The 12007-nt window shown below is 40.7% G+C and overlaps 1 protein-coding gene across 1 annotated transcript in view; it reads left to right on the top strand.

Moving 5' to 3' along the window:
* LOC307210975 (vomeronasal type-2 receptor 1-like) overlaps positions 1-12007 on the top strand; it is a gene marked incomplete at its 3' end in the record, with an annotated part of 51742 nt that overhangs the window by 14499 nt on the left and 25236 nt on the right. The window contains exons 4-7 of the mRNA XM_079967174.1: positions 4485-4600; positions 6173-6464; positions 8069-8863; positions 10089-10316. Coding sequence (XP_079823300.1) covers positions 4485-4600; positions 6173-6464; positions 8069-8863; positions 10089-10316 — 1431 coding nt within the window. The remainder of the gene's footprint in view (positions 1-4484; positions 4601-6172; positions 6465-8068; positions 8864-10088; positions 10317-12007) is intronic.

Here is a 12007-nt window from a genome sequence, read left to right as displayed (position 1 = left end):
GAGATGGCAAGAATAAATATTGACATCCTGGGCATCAGTGAACTAAAATGGACGGGAATGGGTGAATTCAGTTCGGATGACCATCATATCTACTACTGTGGGCAAGAAACCCGTAAAAGAAATGGAGTGGCCCTCATAGTCAACAAAAGAGTGGCAAAAGCTGTACTGGGATGCAATCTCAAAAATGATAGAATGATCTCGATACGAATCCAAGGCAGACCTTTTAACATCACAGTAATCCAAGTTTATGCACCAACTACTGGTGCTGAAGAAACTGAAATTGACCAATTCTATGAAGACTTACAACACCTTATAGAAGTGACACCAAAGAAGGATGTTCTTCTCATTATAGGGGATTGGAATGCTAAAGTAGGGAGTCAAGAGATAAAAGGAACAACTGGCAAGTTTGGCCTTGGAGATCAAAACGAAGCAGGGCAAAGGCTAATAGAGTTCTGTCAAGAGAACAAGCTGGTCATCACAAACACGCTTTTCCAACAACACAAGAGACGACTCTACACATGGACATCACCAAATGGGCAGCATCGAAATCAGATTGATTATATTCTCTGCAGCCAAAGATGGAGAAGCTCTATACAGTCAGCAAAAACAAGACCTGGAGCTGACTGTGGCTCAGATCATCAGCTTCTTATAGCAAAATTCAAGCTTAAACTGAAGAAAGTAGGAAAAACCACTGGGCCGGTAAGATACAATCTAAGTCAAATCCCTTATGAATACACAGTGGAAGTGAGGAACAGGTTTAAGGATTTAGATTTGGTGGACAGAGTGCCTGAAGAACTATGGATGGAGGCTCGTAACATTATACAGGAGGCAGCAACGAAAACCATCCCAATGAAAAGGAAATGCAAGAAAGCAAAGTGGCTGTCCAATGAGGCCTTACAAATAGCGGGGGAGAGAAGGCAAGCAAAATGCAAGGGAGATCGTGAAACATACAGGAAATTGAATGCAGATTTCCAAAGAATAGCAAGGAGAGACAAGAAGACCTTCTTAAACAAGCGATGCAAAGAAATAGAGGAAAGCAATAGAATGGGAAGAACCAGAGATCTGTTCAAGAAAATTGGAGATATGAAAGGAACATTTCGTACAAAGATTTCCATAATAAAGGACAAAAGTGGAAAGGACCTAACAGAAGCAGAAGACATCAAGAAGAGGTGGCAAGAATACACAGAGGAATTATACCAGAAAGAAACGGATGTCTCATATACCCCAGGTAGTGTGGTTGCTGACCTTGAGCCAGACATCCTGGAGAGTGAAGTCAAATGGGCCTTAGAAAGCACTGCAAATAACAAGGCCAGTGGAAGTGATGGTATTCCAGCTGAACTATTTAAAATTTTAAAAGATGATGCTGTTAAGGTGCTACACTCAATATGCCAGCAAGTTTGGAAAACTCAGCAGTGGCCAGAAGATTGGAGAAGATCAGTCTACATCCCAATCCCAAAGAAGGGCAGTGCCAAAGAATGCTCCAACTATCGCACAATTGCACTAATTTCTCACGCTAGCAAGGTTATGCTTAAAATTCTACAAGTAAGGCTCAAGCAGTATGTGGACCGAGAACTCCCAGAAGTGCAAGCTGGATTTAGAAGAGGCAGAGGAACCAGAGACCAAATTGCAAACATGCGCTGGATTATGGAGAAAGCTAGAGAGTTCCAGAAACACATCTACTTCTGCTTCATTGACTATGCAAAAGCCTTTGACTGTGTTGACCATGGCAAACTATGGCAAGTTCTTAAAGAAATGGGAGTGCCTGATCACCTCATCTGTCTCCTGAGAAATCTCTATGTGGGACAAGAAGCTACAGTTAGAACTGGATATGGAACAACTGACTGGTTCAAAAGGCTGCATTTTGTCTCCCTGCTTATTTAACTTATATGCAGAATTAATCATGCGAAAGGCTGGGCTGGATGAATCCCTAGCCGGAATTAAGATTGCCGGAAGAAATATCAACAACCTCAGATATGCAGATGACACAACCTTGATGGCAGAAAGTGAGGAGGAATTAAAGAACCTTTTATTGAGGGTGAAAGAGGAGAGTGCAAAATATGGTCTGAAGCTCAACATCAAAAAAACGAAGATCATGGCTACTGGTCCCATCATCTCCTGGCAAATGGAAGGGGAAGAAATGGAGGCAGTGAGAGATTTTACTTTCTTGGGCTCCATGATCACTGCAGATGGTGACAGCAGCCACGAAATTAAAAGACGCCTGCTTCTTGGGAGAAGGGCAATGACAGGCCTAGACAGCATCTTGAGAAGTAGAGACATCACCTTGCCAACAAAGGTCCGTATAGTTAAAGCTATGGTTTTCCCAGTAGTGATGTATGGAAGTGAGAGCTGGACCATAAAGAAGGCTGATCGCCGAAGAATTGATGCTTTTGAATTATGGTGCTGGAGGAGACTCTTGAGAGTCCCATGGACTGCAAGAAGATCAAACCTCTCCATTCTGAAGGAAATCAGCCCTGAGTGCTCACTGGAAGGACAGATTGTGAAGCTGAGGCTCCAGTACTTTGGCCACCTCATGAGAAGAGAAGACTCCCTGGAGAAGACCCTGATGTTGGGAAAGATGGAGGGCACAAGGAGAAGGGGGCGACAGAGGACGAGATGGTTGGATAGTGTTTTCGAGGTTACCAGCATGAGTCTGACCAAGCTGCGGGGGGCAGTGGAGGACAGGAGTGCCTGGCGTTCTCTGGTCCATGGGGTCACGAAGAGTCGGACACGACTAAACGACTAAACAACAACAGATTAACCTTGTGAAGAATATAGATAACATAAAGATTTGATTGATTATGAAAGAATCTAAGGAAGGGAAATGATTGAAGAACAAATGCAAAAGCGAGCAAGACAACTAAGAGACGTGTTGTGAATGCGGTGGAAGTCTTTTATAATATTTTAACTAAGATTTATATATTGCAGTATTTGAAGCAAGAATTTGGTAATATTCCAGGTTATGAAAAGTATTTTTTCTTTTCTTTTGTCTTTTGCCTTTTGTCTTTTTCCTTTATATCTTTTATTTTTCCTTCCCTTTTCCTTTTTATTAGTTTTCATTTTGGAAAATATGTATATAAGTGTGTTTGCAGTGTTATGTAATTTTTTTTGTTTTCTTTCTTTCTATTTCTTGAAAAATGTAATAAATTTTTTTTAAAAAATAAAAAAAGCCTTGCCTTTGTTCCTCAAGTTTCTCTTTCTTGGGTTAAAGGTAAAGGTAAAGGTACCCCTGCCCGTACGGGCCAGTCTTGACAGACTCTGGGGTTGTGCGCCCATCTCACTTAAGAGGCCAGGGGCCAGCGCTGTCCGGAGACACGTCCGGGTCACGTGGCCAGCGTGACATCGCTACTCTGGCCAGAGCAGTTTACCTTCTCGCTGGTAAGCGGTCCCTATTTATCTACTTGCACCCGGAGGTGCTTTCGAACTGCTAGGTTGGCAGGCGCTGGGACCGAGCAGCGGGAGCGCACCCCGCCGCAGGGATTCGAACCGCCGACCTTTCGATCGGCAAGCCCTAGGCGCTGAGGCTTTAACCCACAGCGCCACCTGCGTCCCGACTTTCTTGGGTTACTTAATTCTAAAAGCTGTATGTTTCATTGGGGAACTTGATTGGAAGTGCTACAGAACAGGCCTCCGCCGTCACTTATGGACACATGGAAGACAATCTTACTTGGCTATGAGTGACTGCCGAAGAAGAAGCTACAATAAACGCTAGTAAGGCCTGAACTCAGTTGGCCAGACTTCCAGCCAAAATGCTCATCATCCCACATGAAAAAGCTGGTCTTATGCTGTCAGGCAGGACAGTGAAATGGGGCTACCCAACAGACATGAGAAGTGTTTCTGCATAGTGGCCGGGCAGGGTAGCAGGAGAGGGATGAATCCCCCTTCCCAGTTCATATATAGCCTAAAAGTAAGACCATTTCAATTTTGCCTCTTGCAAGTCTTTCTTCATTTAAAAGTTTGCAAAGTTCAGTCACACAACCCGTCGCTGGCCCAAACACTGAAACGGCGTCGGTGATTTCTTGCAAACATGTTTTTCCTCCAGTTCTGCACCTGCTCAATGAACCACACAGACAGACCCAGGAATTGCAGTGGTAAACTTTATTCCTCATATAACTATGAAAATTATAGTGATTTATTCTTCTCCTGAAACCAAAACTCCAGGGATTTCTCCAGAGCTCAGTAATCTAAACATCACCATCAAGGGTCGTATGATGCAGCTTATCACATGGATAGCAAAGTAACATAAATCCTCCTCAAAATTAAAAATAGATATTGTTTATTAATAAGCCTGAGGGGAGATTTTGGGCAGGCTGGGTCTATGCCAGTTTCTTTCACTGCCTTTAAATCTGAATTCATGGCTGGTCTGAATGGCGGTGACTGTCTCTGGTGCTGCTAGAATGATATCTCTGCTCTTGCTGGTAATGCACCAGGCAGTCTGGGGGAAGCAGAAGGCAAAATGCTCGTTCAATCTCTCCTTGTATTCACAGGAACCAGTGAATTATTATAGGTTAGGGGACTACCTTGTGAGTGGAGTCATCTCTCCAAAACTTGCTGCATTGGAACCCTACGCCTTCTCCCAGCCACCTTTCATTGGGATTCTTGAGTAAGTAACTACACGCTGAAGAAGTTAATTCTGCCCCACCTGCATTCTGACTGACCCCAGCTAACAGGGGGTGACAGACTATAGTGGTGTGAGTTGGGGGGAAAGGTGTTAGGCAGCCAGGCCAGTTTCTTGATAGGTAAAGGTAAAGGGACCTCTGACCATTAGATGCAGTCATGGCCGACTCTGGGGTTGCAGCGCTCATCTCACTTTATTGGCTGAGGGAGCCGGTGTACAGTTTCCGGGTCGTGTGGCCAGCATGACTAAGCCGCTCCTGGCGAACCAGAGCAGCGCACGGAAATGCCATTTACCTTCCCGCCGGAGCAGTACCTATTTATCTACTTGCACTTGATGTGCTTTTGAACTGCTAGGTTGGCAGGAGCAGGGACTGAGCAACGGGAGCTCAACCCGTCGCGGGGATTCGAACCGTCAACCTTCTGATCAGCAAGTCCTAGGCTCTGTGGTTTAACCCACAGCACCAATCGCGTCCCTCTAGTTCCTTGATAATGACCCCCTAAGTATGGCTCGTTATGGTAACAAAGGCATAGGTTCCATGCCAGAAAACAACTGGATGGTAGGTAAAAAGATGAAAGCCCAGGTTGAGGTGTGTGAGCCAGAAGCTAGAAACAGGCTCTAAGTTGGTATTTAACACCACCTAAACTTGCTAAAATGTACAAGACAAGAACCAGTAAGTGTTGGGAATGTAAAGAAAGGGAAGATATCTTCTACCACATGTGGTGGACTTGCAAAGAGGTAAAGGCTTTCTGGGAAATGGTATATAATGAGTTAAATAAAATGTTTAAAAATACTTTTGTTAAAAAACCAGTAGCCTTTCTATTGGGTATAGGGGGAGAAGAGATAACAAGGGAAGATAAAAGACTGTTTATGTATGCAACAACTGCGGCAATAATTCTTTTATCTCAAAAATGGAAACAACAAGAAGTACCAATGAAAGAAGAGTGGCAGATGAAGATGATGGGCTTTGCAGAACTGGCGAAGCTGACAGGAAAAATCTGAAACCAGCACAATCAAGTATTTCTAAAGGACTGGAGTAAATTTATACGATATCTGAAAGATCGTTGTAAGCAATTAACATCACTAGCAAGGTTGTCTGAAGACTTGTAATGAGAAATTTTCTATCTTTCTTTATTATTTTAATTTTTTGAGATATTTTGTAATGAGTGTAATTAGAACTGGATAACGTATAAATTGCAATGATATAAAGGTTAATTTTGAAAGGTTTTATATTATTATTATTCTTTGGTGATCACTCGTAGCCGAGTAAGATTGTCTTCCATAAACATGGTTTTAACAATGAGTCCGTAAGTGACTGTGGAGGACAATTCTGGATCCACATGTCCTTCCACAATGTCCTGCAATGTCAGCCTCCTTATTATCATGTCGTAATTCTTGTACTTGCTTGCTTCTTTAATAAAGCAAAACAGCATATACTCCATTATACATCCATTATACTCTTCCATTATGAAAGAAAGAACGTGGCATCTTGTTTTCACTGAGAGAAAAATGGGAGGTTGTCATAACTGTTTGTTTGTTTGTTTGCTTGCTTGTTTGCAGAACTTCCCCTACAAGATACTGGCATGTCCTCTCCTTCTTATTTGCCATTCATGAAATCAATCAGGAGCCAAATCTCTTACCCAACATCACTCTCGGATACAACCTCTTTGACAGCTATTTTGATGGCAGACTGGTTTCCACTGCCATGCTAAACCTGCGGTCTACTGGAGAAAAGAGTATTCCAAACTATTTCTGTGGAACAAGGAAGAATGCATTGACTGTCATTGAAAGGGCTGAATCTGACATCTCCATCCAGATTTCAAGCATGGCAGGCATTTACAAAATCCCACAGGTATGGGCTTGGATGACCACCTACTGGAGATTCCATAATAGTGGATAGTTTCTTTCAATGCCACTTTTATTTCTTGATGGAATTGTCTGTATTTGTGCCTTCAATATTTCAGCTGTAAGAAGCTTCCATCCATCTTGGACTCCCTTCTCTGGACTTTCACCCAGTAGTTCCATCCTTCCTCATCCAAAGTGCATATCCCTTTCCTCTGTATAATGAAACCCAGGAACATGATGATTCCACAACCCCCAAGCTTCTCAATACTTGCCAATTCATGGAGCAGTTCCTCCCTGCTAGTGAGAGCCAAGTCCAAGATAGATGATCCCCTTGTTGTTTCTTCCACCTTCTTGGAAAGGAAATTGTGAGTGGGGCAATGGAAGCACTGGTTGGACCTTACATTCTTGGCAGAGTTTGAGTTCCAACAGATATTGGCATAGTTGAAGTCTCCTATTACTACGGTATCTCTCCTTTTTGAATGCTTTGGTAATCTGCTCTAGGAAGGCATCACCCAAGTCTTCTGTAGGCTCGGAGGTCTATAATTCTGGTCGTAAGAAGAACAAATATTTTACAGCACAATAGAGATTTAATCAATGCTCTTAATGTTCCTCATATGTTTATGGCATTATATATTTTTTTGTTTTTGTCACAAAAAGTTATTTCTCACACACAAAAATAAGAACATTAATAAATAAAAACCAGAATGATCATCCAAAGAGATTTTTAAATAAACAAATCTTGCCCACCCTGCATAAACATATGTGGAACTAAGAGGGTGAGGGCAGCAGATGAAGAGAGAAGCCCAGAGACAACAACAACAACAACAACAACAACAACAATAATATTTTAAAAATTATTTATACCCCGCACACCCCAGCCAAAGCCGGGCTCAGAGCGGCTAACAACTGTAAAAATAGCACAATTTACATTAAATCACAGTCAATTAATTAAAATACACTCTAAAATCAATTCAGAATCAAATTAATGGCATAACCATTGGTCTAGAGTTCTATGAGGATTACAGAAGGAGAGAGGGGGTCAGACTGTGCCTTGACACAGCCAGGCACAACCAGGAAGTTTCTCAACACAAAAAGTATATATAGACAGACCAGGAGGGTCAGAGAGAGTTAGGAGCTAAAAGAAAGCTTGTATAAATAAAGTTACATGTTTTATAATACTCCTACTTGATTCTGAATGATAATCAACACCACTTGAAACACAGGCACAAAGTCATTATCCATCCACAAGCCTATGCCTTAGTTTAGCAGATTTTTGAATTATGTTCAATACCATCTCGTGAAAGTGATGTTTCTCCTAAGTATTCAAGACACATTTCCCCCTTCTCTCTGGACACACACACACACACACACACACACACCCTAGTGTGCTGAAGAAGGACAATATATAGGCTTAAAACCACAATTTATGCTGGGCTCAGTGACGGTAAGGAGGAAGTTCAGCCCTCATAGTGGTGTCCTCAAAGATACTTCCACTTTATCTGTTGTTGAAGTGAATGGTTACCAATTACTCATCCTCAGCTGACAGGTCGAGCTCTTTCAGGTTTTTGTTTCTTATGAACAGATACCTGGTATTCTTTATTTCCTCACTAGGTCAGTTATGGCTTTGCTCTTGATGATAAAACTCAGTTCCCTTTTGTCTACCGGATGATCCCAAAGGAAGAAATCCAGTACAAGGGGATTATTCAACTTCTCCTGCAGTTTGGATGGACGTGGATTGGAATCTTTGCTCCAGACAATGACAATGGAGAAAGGTTCTTGAATGCCTTGACACCGTTGATGACTACCAGTGGAATTTGTTTTGCCTTCTCAGAAAGAATACAACACATGACAGCGTACCAAATGAATGAACTACCTGCCAGGTGGAGACAAGTCAATGTATATGTTTATTATGGGGACTCGACATATGATTTTGTGCCAATATTCCACATACAAGAAATATTTGAAAATTTACAAGCTGGGGGTAAAGTCTGGATCACAACAGCTTTTCCGGACATCAACATGAATTTGAGTTACGATATTGATTTCTTCATGTACACCCATGGTTCTTTGTCCTTCACAATGAAGACTAGAAAATGGACAAAATCTGACCACTATGAGCCATTCTCTGACAAAATACAACAATTTTGGGAGAAATCATTTCACTGTTCATGTCCAGAGAATGTGCTGCCCATGAAAGGCTGGACAAGATGCACAGAGAAAGAGAAACTGGAGATTCTTCCCGAGGAAGAGATTGAAAGGGCCCTGTCTCAAGACAGCTACGTTACTTATAGCGGCATCCAAGCTGTGGCACTTGCCTTAAACTTGGCATATTCATCTGGATCCAAACAGATGCTGATGATGAGTAGAGGAGAAAGTTGGGGACGTGGAAGACTGCAGCCATGGCAGGTATTCTCTTTTTTAAATTGCAACCTACTGTCTAATTCTGGAATCATTGTTCTTCACTTAAATGGTGCCCCAAATGTGTTGATTCAAGTGGATGACTTAACTCTACCTGATATTAGAATATGACCTTAGGGTTCACACTGAGTTTTTATATGTGATGAAGCTGGCTCTGCTGATCTCCAAAATATTGAAGGAGAGAGTGGGGGGCGAAGACTTAAGAATGAATCTCAGATTTGACTGTGGAAAGCCAACAGCAGTCAACCATTATGAGTCCAAATGTTACACAGGTCCCAATTCATAGGAGATTAGAGTGTTGGAGGTGTAATAGAATGATTGGAACCTTATACCATATGTGGTGGCCAAGTCTGGAAATTAAGAAATACTGGAATATGATACATGAGGAAATTAAAAAGCTAATAAAAACATCACATAATAAAAGAGCAGAATCATATTTATTAGGAATTTTGAATGGAGACATCCCAAATGGGAAAATTAGAATGGCTGAATAAATTATGCAAATACTTGGAATTAGCAAAGTTGACTGATTTGATAAGACAAAAACCAAAAAATATAATCCAGAAACAATGGAAATGTTTAAATGATTATTTATGTAGACAAAGATTAAATGTAAAGTATCGGTTGTGTTTAGAATAGATTTATGAAAGATTTTTAAAGCATATTGTTTAGAATATTTGTGTGAGATTGTATGGGAAAAATACGGAATAACAGATACAATCTTGCTTAAAATGTATATAGGAAGTGCAGTGTAAGCGATGGAAGTCAGTCAATGAAATTTTATCAATATTTTCATATTGAGATATTTGTAGAATAAATTTGGAATAATAATAATAATAATAATAATAATTTATTATTTATACCCCGCCCATCTGGCTGAGTTTCCCCAGCCACTCTGGGCGGCTCCCAATCAGTGTTAAAAACAATACAGCATTACATATTAAAAACTTCCCTGAACAGGGCTGCCTTAAGAAATTCTTCCTTCTTTCCTCTCTCTTTCCTCTCTCTTTTTGTTCTTCTTTTTTATTTTCTTCTTTTTTATATATGTGTGCTTTTCTGAAATATGTATGTATTTGCAATATTTTGCTTATATTTTGTAATAATTACGTTAAATTAATTAATTTAATAATAATAATAAATGAGGGGGAAAAGAGTGCAATATACAATAGGCTTCAGTACTTTCTTAATGCTGGTATTTTCTCTGTCATCCCAGCTGCACCATTTCTTAAGAAAAGTCCAGTTGTTTAACACCTCCAGGGGTGGACTGTATTCAGATGAGAATGGAGACCTGGCAGCGGACTATGATATTGTGAACTGGGTGCTGTTTCCCAATGGGTCTCGTGGCAGAGTGAAAGTCGGGAGTGTAGAGAGACAGGCAGCCTCACATTTAAAGCTGACCATTAACCCAGAAGCCATTGTCTGGCCTTTACATTTTAACAAGGTAGGCAGAATGAATTGTGTGCCTGTCTCTTTGTGACATCTATTAAGCTCAAATAACTTACAGGGTTTATTCCGTATGATTCAGAAAATGAACTTATTCCTATCCGATTGATTTTCGCACTAGTCTAGGGCTGATCTCAAGGATTATAGAATGAGCAGAGAGCCTTTTCAAGTTTATGTTGCTGAGTTATCTACTTGAGCATGTGTTTTGATGTCTTACCATTCCATTGTGGACCGATTGGACGAACAAATTCAAAACATGGATTTCCATCCAGTGATCTCATTGCCCCACTTGGGATTTCACACGACTGGATCACTGCCACTATGGTATGGTTTGAGTGACTGAGAGCAATGCAACAACACTCCCAACAATGTGGGCAGTTTTTTCCAGTCTGTGGATTATCCTTCAGCAACAAGTACCCTTGTAGACATTCTTTTCTCTTTATTGAATGAAGGAACGTTTGGATGGAACTTTGGTTTAGAGACATCCCATATTGCACTTGAACCTGATATTGGTATTGCATACATTATATAAAAGCTATATTTAAAGAAACGAAAACTTGTTTTTACATTTTGTCTTTGGAAATTTCTATATAATTGCATACAGAGTTGTTTGAGCTGTGTTTCTTTAGTGTAATATGTACATGAGTGGTAACTGGACACTGGATTCAAAAAGTCACCAGTCACCCTTTGGCTCAGTGCCCTCCTTCCAGTGCCAATAAAACTGCCATTTTTATTAATTTTCCAGTAAAAGGCATCCAACTAACATATCAAATCATAATCCAATAAAAATAAAAAAATAAAATAAAAAAGGTCGAATTATCTTCCGAATTGTAATTATTAATTTTACGGCTTCCCATAGTCTGAACCTTGAAGCATGTCCAAATCTCAGTCCTGCCTCTTGTCGATATTTCCATATTTCCACATCTCAATTTTAATTCTCCAAACTTCCTTGTCTCTCCTCAATCATGTCAGAAATCATATAACCTTTCGTCTGTCGAATACAGATTTGTCTGTGTAATATACTTTTCCAACTGTTTTTTTTATATATATACTAGCGCAGCTTCATCTGGCTCCATTCCAATCTGGGCTGTTATCCAACTGTCTGAAAATTAATGTCATGGCAACTCCCAAATCGTTAATCCTTCCCATCCAAGTTGTTGTCCAAACCTTCCTTTTAAGATTTAGAAATACAAGTACCTTCCACCTTATTGAATTGTTCTTCATAATTATTAAGCAGACCGTTTGCTGTATTGCAGTACAGTGGTACCTCGGGTTACATCCGCTTCAGGTTACAGACTCCTCTAACCCAGAAATATTACCTCGGGTTAAGAACTTGCTTCAGGATGAGAACAGAAATCAGGTGGCGGCAAAACAAAATAAAAAAATTCCTTCCAGTAGCACCTTAAAGACCAACTAAGTTAGTTCTTGGTATGAGCTTTCGTGTGCATGCACACTTCTTCAAATACACTGAAACAGAAGTCACCAGACCCTTCTATATAGTGAGAAGGTGGGGAGGGGTATTACTCAGAAGGGTGGTGGGATTGGGTGATTGGAAGATAGCTGAAAAACCTTCTCACCCCTTGCTTTTTCCTGCAAGACCTATTGCAGTCGTTAAGAGTCGTCAACAGGCTCATCACAGCTCATCACATAACCGGAGGTACCACTGTATATCAGTCATTTGGCAATCGA

This window comes from Podarcis cretensis (genome assembly GCF_951804945.1).
Source record: "Podarcis cretensis genome assembly, chromosome: 2".
NCBI classification, from domain to species: domain Eukaryota; kingdom Metazoa; phylum Chordata; class Lepidosauria; order Squamata; family Lacertidae; genus Podarcis; species Podarcis cretensis.
The sequence above is the reverse complement of the archived record's forward strand: the minus strand, read 5'-3'. Positions and strand labels throughout refer to the sequence as shown.